General features: G+C 40.1%; 1 protein-coding gene across 2 annotated transcripts in view; it reads right to left on the bottom strand.

The window, feature by feature from the left end:
- Positions 1–9,818: 9,818 nt before the first annotated feature.
- SLC12A2 (solute carrier family 12 member 2) overlaps positions 9,819–12,928 on the bottom strand; it is a 110,387-nt gene continuing 107,277 nt past the window's right edge. For both annotated transcript variants that reach the window (XM_007188581.2, XM_057540694.1), the window contains one exon: positions 9,819–12,719. In XM_007188581.2, coding sequence (XP_007188643.2) covers positions 12,584–12,719 — 136 coding nt within the window. In that variant the 3' untranslated portion in view covers positions 9,819–12,583. The remainder of the gene's footprint in view (positions 12,720–12,928) is intronic.

Below are 12,928 nucleotides of genomic sequence, written 5' to 3'. Positions count from 1 at the left end.
ATGTATAAACAACAAGCATATATTATACAGCACAGGGAATTACAGACATTATCTTGTAATAACTTTTAATGGTGTATAATCTGTAAAAATACCAAATCACAATGCTGTACACCTGAAACTAAAATTGTAAATCAACTAAACTTCAATTTAAAAAATGGGGATGACGGGGCTTCCCTGGTGGCGCAGTGGTTGAGAGTCTGCCTGCCGGTGCAGGGGACACGGGTTCGAGCCCTGGTCTGGGAAGATCCCACATGCCGCGGAGCAACTAGGCCCGTGCGCCACAACAACTGAGCCTGCGCGTCTGGAGCCTGTGCTCCACAAGAGAGGCCGCGATAGTGAGAGGCCCGCGCACCGCGATGAAGAGTGGCCCCCGCTTGCCGCAACTAGAGAAAGCCCTCGCACAGAAATGAAGACCCAACACAGCCAAAAATAAATAAACTAATTAATTTAAAAAAAATAAAAATAAAAATGGGGATGACAATTCCTACTTAAGATATTCTAAGATTAAATAATGACGTAAAATGCCTGGCATCTAGTGGGTATTCAGTTAATCGAGGTCTTAACCTCCCCTTTCCCTCATCCGCGTGACAACAGCAGCCTTGGGGTTTCCTGCGGTAATTCTACCCCAAATGCTTTCCCAGGCAGGAGTTCAGTTACTCGAAACTGGATGTTACTGAATTCCTCTGCCAGAGTCTACATTAGTCTGAGAAAACCTGGAAACTTTTTCTACTCTGAGAGAGACAGAAATGTGCTAAGAAGAAAACAAGAGTATCTCCTCTGCTCCGGAGGGCAAGACCCTGAACATCCTCCATCCTCAAAAGAGAATGCAAGTATAAACATTGAGGTCACAGACTTTACCGTCCACAGGAGCCACACGGGGGAGCCCCTGTCAGGGCAAACACGGATTCCGCGGCCCCAAGCCCTCCTCTGCGGTCGAGGCGCGCGCTGCTCAGTGAGGTGCGGTCTCCACGCGAGGGCGAAGCGAGCGCTGCCTTGTGGGGCGGGGCCTCCACGTGAGGGTAAGGCGCACGCTGCCACGTGGGGCGGGGTCTCCCCGTGAGCGCGAGGCGCGCGCTGCTCAGTGAGGTGCGGTCTCCACGTGAGGGCGAGGCGCGCGCTGCCTTGTGGGGCGGGGCCTCCACGTGACGGTAAGGCGCACGCTGCCCCGTGGGCGGGGTCTCCCCGTGAGCGCGAGGCGTGCGCTGCTCAGTGAGGTGGGGTCTCCACGTGAGGGCGAGGCGCGCGCTGCCTTGTGGGGCGGGGCCTCCACGTGACGGTAAGGCGCACGCTGCCCCGTGGGCGGGGTCTCCCCGTGAGCGCGAGGCGTGCGCTGCTCAGTGAGGTGGGGTCTCCACGTGAGGGCGAGGCGAGCGCTGCCTTGTGGGGCGGGGTTTCCACGTGAGGGCGAGGCCCGCGCTGCCTCGTGGGGCGGGGTCTTCACGTGCGGGCGAGATCTGCCTTGCCTCTCCTCTAAGCCGCAGAGACCTGACGAGGGTCCCCCCCAGCCTGTCTTCACTCCGCTGTGACTGGCATTTGATAAAACTGAAGTCAAAATAAGGAAGTAAGATGTTTTTAAAACTAGTTAAAGTTGCGTTATTTTCAAGACCCTCCCCCTCCAAATAAGTAAATGGTGAAATTTGAGAACTGTCAAAAAGAAGACCGAAGGGTACTACCTAAGTCATAATTACACTTGTACTAACTGTGAGAAGAGGGCGCAGACAAGGAGAGAGAGAGAGAGAAAGGAACGAGGAGAGGAGGGTGGGCGGGCGGAATTATCAGGGTTTCTTCAGTTGGTCTGCACCAGAGTTGGGCGTGACCCGGGTTAAGCAGGAAAATCCCCCGCTCCATTTAGGACCTCTAAATGGAGGATTATGTCAACCCTCAGTCTTCTGTCTCAGAAAAAGGACCTCTGAAAAGACTGGAGGTTTAACAACAAATGAGGATTTGCTTCAATTTGTGTATTTTTCGATACAAAGTTTTCTCAAAACAGCGGGTACCTGTGGGACCGAATTGTTCAATAATCCTCAAAGAACAAAAGCTACCGACAAAAGCGATTAAAGGGCAGTTGAGATAACAGCCGGTGCCAGGACTTGGCCAAGCGGGTGACTAATTTCTTAAGCCAAGTACTTTGACACCTAACTAAACACTGGCTCCTTTTCCTCCTCGACTTGAGCATTTCACCCCCAGCCCTATCGCCCTCTGTCAGGGTGGGCTGGAGCCCCAGGGCCGCTCCTGACACGCTTTCCCCCAACTTGCTCTTCGTGCCGAGTTTGGGGGGTCAAATCGCCTGGAATCGACCTTTTAAAAATGCCTTAAAGGAGGGCCCCTTCGCCCAGCTGCCCAGCCCCCGGTGTCCTCGGGTGTCCTCCCGCGTTCGTCTCCACTCCCTCCCCTTACACGATTCTACTCCTTCATATTTACTGAGGACCTATTATGTGCCAAGCACTGTGCTAAGTATTAGGGATACAGCCACCAATAACCACTTATTAAATGACCCCTTCTGCAAATAATGATAGCCTAGTGATTAGCATGAAGGAAACGAAATAAATTCTTGAATTGAAATAGTAGTTGTTGCAGGTTAGGTCTCAAGAATTCAAGCATACATCATGCATATCATTACTGTGTAGTTGTTACCACTAGAGCACTAAATCAAATCACCCATTTCAGAAAGCTCCAGTCCTAATAAGGCTCCCGTGCCTGTAATTTCATTCATCCATTCTCCTGTTGTCATCAGCCTTCCTCTCTATATAATTAATTTTTTCACTAATTAATTAATTCCAAAATCCTATATTGAAACCTCCTAGCTGTTCACAACTGAGATAAGCCACTGGAGATACGAAAATGAGTATGTCAGTTAAACTAATAGGGAAATCAAATATATAACAATGCCAGTGGCCCAAGAAAAAAGATGAGAGGGCTGCAGAAGGAGTTTGGCAACTGGTTTCAGAGAAGTTTCACAGAGAAGTTGACTTTTGAGCTGTGTCATAGAGAAAGCAGGATTTTGCCAGTTGGGAAAAGTCATGATTAATATTTACATAACATTTTCTCATTCATAAAGTATGTATAAGAGCATGGGTTTGGGAGGCAGTTGGTCCTCAGACACTTGACAAGACAAGGCATTGATGGCAGATGCTTTTTCACAATGATAAAACAAATTCGTTCAGTTTTTAAATATTTCACCACTCTCACTTAGTTCCAAAAAATGTACTGATACTACAGTATCAGTAAAGAAGTTGGAATGGAGTGGAAAAGAGAAAGGATGTGAAAATCCAGGGGTAGCCCTAATAATTTGAATATGCGCCATATACTCCTAATAGTATTAATACTTCACCTATCAGTCAAGGTTAAATGGAAAACAAAATAAATTACATGGTCCATAGGGTTCATAAGATAAAAAAACCAGTTCTTTTTTTCATCACGCATTTCATTTATTCAGACATTCAGCAACATTAAGTGCCCACTATGTTGTAAGCCCTGCTTAAAGTCACTGCTCCCAGGGTGCTCCCAGAATGGTGTAAAACACAGAGCAAAGCAAGTAACTCCAGTGTAGGTGGTGAGGCTATGGCAGGGGCAAGTGGGTGAGCACAGAGGGGCACAGCAGAGAGGAGGGACCCCTAATGCAGCCTGGTGGCACCAGAGAAAACTTCCCAGAGCAGTTGATTCTGAGCTTCCTCTTGAAGAGGAAGGTCAAGGACAGACCAGCCTGTGAAACTGAGATGTTCAACTGCTTAGAAGCAAAAGCTTTGTGCAGATGGTTAATCTGGCTGGAGTAGAGAGTTAAAGACACAGGACAGTGGGAGCTGAAAATGAACCTAAAGAGGTTCATTTTCAGAATGATGTGATTAATATGAGAGGCAAAGAGACAAATGAGAAACCTGTTGTAATAACGTGAACTATATGATCATTTTGGCCAATCTACAAAGTCCAGGTCTGAGTTAGAGGACTAGAAGAGAATAAAGATTTGGACTTAGTTTTAAGTGGCCTTCGTTTGGGTGTGCTGAAGAACTAGCAAAGAAACAGTGCAAAGGATACAAGTCAGTGGATGTAGCTCTGAGGTGGCCCTCTAGTTCCTCAGGAATGCACCCACCACGTTCAGGGGATATGGAGGGAGAGAGCCTTCGGGAGAGAGGAGCCCAAAAGCGTGGCCCACATCAGTACCCAAGGAAGGGTCCACCTCCTCCAGGTGCGGGAATCATTCCTCTGCCCTGACTTTATAATCCAGAACTCTTTCTTACCATCACGTTAGGATTAGAGCAGGCCTGACGTGAACAGTCTCACAGTGTTGGAAATAGGAACTGATGTCATAGCTAATCTGTTGGTTGGAGAGAGGTAGAAATTTGAGTTGCTTAGGAGGAAAACATGAATAAGATTGGGTGATGGATTATCCTGAGGGGTGAGCAAGAAGATGGAGTCACTCACGGTGCCCTGAGTGGTTGAGTATCGTCTTCTTATTTCTAATTCGGAAGAGATGGGGGAGACGGAGCTCACATCAACTGAACACTGTCCATATGTCACCTGTTTACATATTTTAACTTATTTAAATCTCACAACCCCTCTCTGAAGTGAATAGTATTATCCTTATAGTAGAGTCGAGGAGCAAGGCTTAGAGGGGCTGTGATCACAGTAAATAGCAGAGTCAGGACGGGAACCCGGGTCAGTCTCTCTGGAAAGCCATGTCTACACTTCTATTTCCTCTCACAAGAGGACCTTCCAGTATATTTATACTCAACTTCCCTGAAAAAATACGGTCTCCTGCAGTGAGCAGAAAATAATATTCCTTTCACTGTACTATACTGGTGACTTTCTTCTTCATCATTTTTTTAAGTTCAGGAGATAGCTCTTGTTTATCAGCTATTCCAGTACAACAAGTTCATCCAACAGAACATGTCAGCTCTCTGTGCAACCTGAGCTCATGTGCAGCTTTCTGCCAAGGAGCTAATGTTGTGCCTTGGTTTTAGAAATAGAAGAGTATCTTTGATGTTTTGGAATACTTAAGCCTGTTGGAGATAGGAGCATGACTTTTCCCTTATCTACATCCTGCTATTTGCAAGATAGTGATACCTTTTGGAAACTAACGATTATTTCCATAGATTTGTATCTTAGTGTGTACTTTTCTGGGATTAAGAGGAAAAAAAACTCATATTCCTTGTGGTTTAGGAAGGGGAGAATTAAATGTAGAGCATTGCTTCTCTATTTTTGTTTCTTTAGCCATGACACCTGAGAAAATTAATGGAAGTGATAAATCCAAAAGTGTGTCCCTTCTAAGGATCAGAAACAAATCCAATTGAGAAAGGAGAAAAAAATGTAAAAAAGAAAATGAATATATCAAGTGTATAAAGTTTGAGATTATCAAATCATGCTCGAATTGCTAGAAATTTCAATACATAGGAATAAACATTTAATGAAGGATTATTAAAACTGACACAGCAAGAAATAGAAAACCTAAGTAAACAGTAACTGTGGAATGAAATCAGCATAATTTAAGTGTTGCTTCTAAAGAAGGCTCTAGTCCCAATTGTATTGGTAAATTATTTCAGTGTTCAATAGCTAATTGTCGTGTTGGGTTCCAGACCCTGAATCTTATCTTTAACTCATGTTCTAAACAGCTCCTTTATCTTCCTCCCACATGCACACCTTCCCCTGGACTTGCTCGGCTTCCTGTTTCAATTTCACCATCCACCCGTGGCCCAAGCCAGAAACCTCGATGTCATCCTCACCTCATCCCCTAGTCTCTCCTCCTAACCACACTACATCCTATTGCCTTTAAAAACTCTTTCTCAATATGTTTTCTGAATCTAAACTCTTTCAATTCTTCCTGCTACTCACTTGGTTCAATACCCTCCACTCCCCTGACATCTCTCTCTCGAACTATTGTAATGACCTTCCATCTGATACCGATGCCACCGGTGCCCACTGGCTCCCTCTGCTGTAGGCTGGGGGTAATGTATGTCTTCTCCAGAGAAGTTAATCCTGCACTACACTTGTTAAATCTTTTGGGGGCTTACCATTGCCTGGGCATGGTTCAAGGGTAACAGGGTGAGCTGCTGAGAATTTAGTGCAACATAGTAGGAAAAATCAAACTGCTTTCAATTTCTTTAGAAAAAGTACAGTACTCTGCCTATTTTGGTGAGGGAAGACTCTACTACCATTCTAAATGCATTTCTAAATGGCTATTGCATTTCTAGATACTGTAGGAAAAGCAGAATCTTCTGTGAACTGGAGCCTACTAACTGAGCTTTTCTAAATTTTCCCATGAGGACCATTGTCAGGGAAAGGGGAAGGGAAAGGCTGCTTCTTGTTCTGGGGTTGGGGGAGGCTGACCCCCCAGTGTGGGCAGGGACTGGGGTGGGAGGGGGTTCTGGAGAGATACTTCCCTAAGGAGAAAGGACAAGATGGGTGTGCAAATGGGGTTGCTGCAGACTAGGGAATCAGGAATCCACTGCCAAATACCCTGTGAACAGAAACTTTGAGTCAGGGATGGCTGGGTTGGAAGACAGGGAGGGGAGTGGATATGAAGCATTTGGCTGCAGAGCTTGGAAACCTAGTAAAGCTGTCAGTGGCTTGGGTTTGGCCTGAGAGCTGTTCACCTTTGAATCAACCTCTGGAACCTGGGCAAGCCAGCACCTGGAGAAGGAACCAGCCACTGGTGTAGACCAAAGAGCTGAGGCCCTTCCCTAATTTCCTGGGCTACATAAACCCCAGACTCCAGGGCAAACCCAAAGAAGAGGGCATGGCTCCTGAAAACTAATGAGGTTATTGTAGCCATCAACATACCACCTTTTTACTACAGTTGTTGAACTACTGGGATTGAGTTGTTTTTTTCAGAAGCCATAGAGCACACTATGCAGTGACAGTCTTACCTGAAGAATCAAGTCAAGCCAAGAGAGGCAAAGGAGAGAGAAGGAAAGGTAGAGACAGAACCTTAGAGTCTCTGCTTTTACACAAACTTGAGTCCCTGAACTGAGCTGTCTTCCTGGACTTCTTTTTCTGTTAGTGTGCTTTAGGTTCTATTCCTACCACTGAAGAAGATCTAACATAAAAGGAAAACACTGAGGAATGTGGAAGGGAGGTCATTATCTGAATTCACAGCTGAGGACATGGAAATAAGTGTACCCTGTGGAAGAAACTTAATAGATAAGGCATGAGTAAAGGACAAAGGCCACCATAAAGAAAGGAGGGTTATACTGAGAAGCTGCATTTGTGAAAGGGAGGAATTTCACTCAGAACAGAGATTGTTTGGCAGGAGCAATTAGGTTTTAACAAACTCTCCAGGTGATTCTGATGCACACTAAAGTTTGAGAACCACTCTTCTAGTGAGTGTTTCAATACATAAATACATCTGTGCTTCCCTATCTTCAATTTTCTGAAAAACACCAACTGTGAAATTTATGTCAAGAATGCTAAACTCACAGGTGCATTGATAGTAAACAAAGGATTATCTTTACTGATGGAACAGCCATAGAGAAAGACTACCTGAAAGAGTTAGGTCATACCTCTGAGATTAGTACCACGTAGCTAATAGGAGATGCTGATTAAAATCAACAGATTTTAAAATTCAGGAAAAAAAAACAACAAAAAAAGAAACAACAAAAACACCTAACTTCCATTCTTCACAATTCACTGTTTCCCAGAAGGAAGAATGAATGCAAGACTTTTAGCCATAAAAGCGATCTTTCACAATCCATGAACCTTTCTTGGAGTGTAACTTTCCATCCTACTACCCCCACCCCAATTCCCAAATAGTCCTTGTCATCTTTTAAATGTCTTGACTAGTAACACTTCTAGGAAACTCAAAGGAGTTTTCATGGCTTAAGCAAAAATGTTGTGTGCTTGAAATAAAAATAACCTGTGTTATATTGTTCATACAGATAAACTCTTAAAGCTCATTCCTTTTCAAATTGTGATGACCTCCTTTTAAAAATGGGTTACTTGGGACTTAATTTTAAAAGAGCAAATGCAATCATATCTTACAGTAGTAGTTGTTATATGCCTTATGTGTACTATATGTAAATCAAAAACACACTGCCTCCTTACTTTTAAAAGTTTTTGCTCTGTTATTAGAGATATGAGCTGGATATGAAATTATCCTGTAAACTACTTCCCTTTTTCAGACTAAGTTAATACTTCCAGAATAAAATCTCCACATTTCTCTACCCCCAAAGCTTAATTAGCAGTATTCTAATGAAATTCTGACAAGTACTGAGTCTGGGACGTCTGTTTTTGCATTCAGTATCCATGGATCACTGATCCTATTCTGTGGATCAAACAAGTAAATTTCATTTGTAGCTGTGGGCAGAGTATCTTGCTAATTGGCATTCATATCCCGGAAAAGTGGAACAAAGGATATGTGTTAAAAAGACACCATCATTTTTGGGAGTGAGTTCCTGATCTGTGAAGACAGCAGCCACAAGTAAGGCTGCAGGAGGAGACATATTCAGAAGTCTTCACATTTTCCTCTAAAACAGTAGTTTCTAACTCTTAACCTTGTCTAGCACAAAATTCAGTTGTAGATTCAAGGGGAAAATGGGCTGAAGTTCTTAATGCTACCATTTAATAGCCTACCTAAAACTCCTATGCCACACGTAAAACAGGTCTATAACCATTGCCTCCAGACTCTATAAGGAGACTGAGTTCTTCAGGTATTTTAGTAGTCTACAAAAAAATGTATGTCTAACTGATTAACCCACCAATACCTTTTATGTATCTACTATCTGAACTAGCTAAAAAGTACTTTCTGATGAGTGCATCCTAGGACTTGTGCTGTCTTTACTCAAATAGTTAAACTACCATCTATTTCCTCTGATCCTACAGACATCCTGTTGATACATAAACAAAGACAGAAGTGTATCAAAGCATTTTATTCCCAGTGAAAGAACAAAAAAACCCTGCTGGCTCAAATATGTAATTACACTCCTGTTTTGAAAACCACTGGATGCTCTGATGGTAAATGCCACGTTCATAGCTGCCTTTGAATTCTCTCTTAAACACCCCAAACACATACACAAAGAAGTGAGCAAACTGGCCTGAACAGCAGCTTATTGGAGAATAAGCAAAAAGCAAAGATCATACAATGGACACTTATATTTGTTTCAGATCTATTAGGTAGCCTGTGGCCAATCTATACTTGTAACTGTAATTTGTATTACCTGAGCACACACTTGCTGGGCAGATAAGTATGAGTAGTTTGGAGATGACCAATCTATCCCAGCCATTAAGTTATGGATCAGGCAGCAGTGAATGTATAACGGCGACATCCCTGAAGATGAAAGATCTGTGCTCTAGGCCAACATCCTTCGTTGACATGACCTTGGGAAACTTGCTACAATGCTCCAAGCTAAATAGTAGAAGAGAGAGAAATAGCCATCCTGAACATATAACATACCTACTGTAATGTTCAAATGATAAAGTGAAAATGCTTTGTAAAACTGTAAATTAGCTTTGCCAAAAATCTTAGGAAGAAAAGAATCAGATTATACTCAGGGGCTATGAATCCATTTTAATCTTCTAGTTTCCTCATTCATAACCATGTGATTTAACCAAAAGACAAATAAAGCAGAATTAGAAAAGTTAAATCATTTCCAAAGTATCAAAATGAGCTGCATCTGATATGGCTCAATCTCACTGTCAATATAACTAGTGATTATTCCAAAGGCTTAAGGATAGTGAAAAATTTCAAACAACTTTTCCAAGGCATGAATATTAAAGTAAAAGCCATTTAAAAAGCTCAGACATCCATGAAGTAAATTGTATAAATGTGGTTAAATCACAAAGTTGACATAGATTTATAAAACAGATAAAATATAAGAGTAGACATTAAATTGTTTTAATGAATCCACTTCCTTTATTGCAGTAACCTCTGTACAAAGCAGCAACTGCAATACTCAACAGTAAAACATTAGAAAACCATTTGTGTGACAGTTATAGTACAGTATTATCAAAATATTACATTTTCAAACTTAGTAGATAAACATCCACCAGAGCTCAAATCTTTAAATTATTTTTCCATAGTCTTTAAAAATATGTAATGTCAGAAAGCATAAAAAAAGAATGTAAAAGGAAACCTAAAATACAAATGAAATAATGTAACAAATAAATATTTGATTTAATTAACTGTTAATAATCACCTTAACACCACCATTCTCTAAACCCACTGAATTTTTACCTATAGAAATAATGACCTGTCATATGCCATTATATAATTATGTATTTCCAAGTTATCACCAATGATTAGAACTTAAAAAATTTTGGCATTAAAATAATCAAATTCAGCATAAATAAAATAGAGTAGAATAGCTTCAACACTAGCTAGCATCTCTAAGAATTAATTGCTGAAATTTATTAGAGCACTACAACAACCTTGAAAATTTTGACCTGGTATCTAGTGTTAAGTGAAAGTAATGCATTTTTTTTAAAGTGAAAAGCTTCTTAACATTATTTCACAGACAATATTACCCTCCCCCATTATGCATATTTAGATATATTTTATGTACTTTATACACATATGTATGATGCATGACATTTGGTTCCCGCAGTATAGATCACAACGATGTTTTCCTGAATGAGAAAAAAAAAAAAAAGTATGTGTACCTGTGCACATTTCAAGATAGCAGCACTCAGTTATGCCCTATTAACCATTTTAAAAGTTCAAACATGATATTGTTTACTGAATAATATGACATTTCTACTGTCTTTCCCTCCAAACACTACAAAACCTCCAATAAATGGTACAATGCTATGAGTTATAACATTGGAAAAAACTGTTAGAAAAACAATTACCTCATTCTCTTAACATTCTGAATTTAAAATTATTATCAGATCTCCTTTACGGTGTTAACTTAGTTCATACTCATGCAGCAAAAATATTGCACTACTGAACAACAGTAGTAATTTTATAGATTTCTATCAAGATTCATGAAAACCTACATAAACTCTTCACCAGTGAAACTTATACCAATGAACACACTGAACAGTACTTTAGATGAAATGTTCTCCATTTTCTAACTGAATGATAACTGTGTGAAGTTATATGCCCTTCAAATGATCACCTTTGTTCTCCATGAAACCTGTCTTTCAATCTGTGAACTCATGTTTACTGAAACAAAAAAATTTAATCTGATGAATCTTGATCACTTTAAAATGCAAAAAACCAGCAACGTCATTATAAATACACATATGCATCTGTGTATGCATATACATATACACACACACATACAGATATGTAGATATATTATCCCTTGAAATGTTTCTAGGAAATCCTTCCTTGAATAAAAAATGAAAAACTTCACATTAATAATTGCATATAAAGCTTTTAGTAACAGTACATAATGCACTGTCAAAACGGTACTAGTAGACTATGATGTCAAAACAGACATTTCAAAAGCACAAACTGGCAGTTTTTCTTAACACAAAAGTTTTAAAGTATTAAGAATGGATTAAATTTAAATGTTCAGAATAATCTGTTCAAACCTGAGTATATTAATTAAGACTATGAACTTGACAATTGAATGAATTAAGCCTAAAAACATTTCACTAAGAAACCAGTGGTCCATTTAACCATTCAATGAAACACTAAATATTTTAATTATTTATAAAAAGGATGATACAGTGATATTCCATGTATTTATTGAAATATTCTATTAAACAACAATGCTTTGTCTAATTTTCCTCCAGGAAAGTCTTCTAGCATTTCATAAAAGTCCCTCAGATTTGAGGAAAACTCTAAATTAGGACAGATCTTTTTTCTAATAAATACAAACGATCTTAAAGATTTTTGTCTAAAGAATGACAATATGTGATTTTTCAGCATGATATATAGAAGTACTGGATAAATCTTCAACCTTCCCTAAGGTTTCAAGAAATAATAATCAAATAAGATATAAATAACAGCCAATTAGAGGTTTAAAAAAAAAAAGTCTATTTGGCCTTTTTTCTCCTAGATCTACATTTATACATATTCATGCAAACCTAAACTTGGGGTCACTTTTTGGTTCCCATTTTTTTTCTTGCATTTTCATTAACTCGCCCTAATTCTCCCCTTTAATATCTGACAGACACCTTTACAAAAGTAATAGAAAACATACAGTACTCAACACTAATTGGTCAATGGAAAAAGAAAAGCAGTGTCCATTTTATTTTAAGGTGAAAGAGACTAGAAATAAAAATAGCTGAAGGCAAAGTTTGACATTCTACAAATTTATAAAAGAGGATATAGTGATGAAATTTGGTTAATTTCAGAAGGCACCTCAAGGCTAAAGGCTTTTTGTACTCCTTTCATCAATCAAAAAATAACACACTTTTATTGCTATTCAAGTAGCAAAGGAAAACTTAACTCTCACAAGCTTCATTCCAACAACAAGGAGTCATCATTCACTAAGATAGAGATACGGAATTGACTAAAACTGAAGTCTCCATACACATAGCAATGGAGCAACTTCTCTGTGTGCTTTCAAATTAATGAAATAGTGAAAATAAGTCAGTTTGCCATTGTGATGTTAACGTGTCATTGAAGATTTCAGTGATAGCAGTTACTTCACTAGGCACTGAAGTACCGTCTGGAGGGCTGTCCACTGTGCAGACAGAACATTTAAGAATAGAAGGTAAGGACACTCTGATGATTCCCACGGACTAGGAGAATTGGTGGTAGGTCCTTGGATAGAGCTTCTAACCATGCCATGTAGAGAGCACTAGACACAGCACCTTTTCGTGCAACTGGGAGACTCCTGGTATCAAAAAAAGAAAGGAAATTAGACAATGCATTTAAGTTGAGAAGAATAAAATGTAGTAAGAATTATAAATTAAGTCACAGTAATAGTAACTAAAAATTACTATAGTTACAGAATATTTTTGAGTGCAGGGAAATTCTGCATATAGTATAGTAACTACTATACTCATATATAATTATTCCCATTTTTTTCAAGTTTGAACAAAA

This window comes from Balaenoptera acutorostrata, chromosome 2 (genome assembly GCF_949987535.1).
Source record: "Balaenoptera acutorostrata chromosome 2, mBalAcu1.1, whole genome shotgun sequence".
Lineage (NCBI taxonomy): Eukaryota > Metazoa > Chordata > Mammalia > Artiodactyla > Balaenopteridae > Balaenoptera > Balaenoptera acutorostrata.
This window is presented reverse-complemented; position numbering and strand designations above follow the sequence as displayed.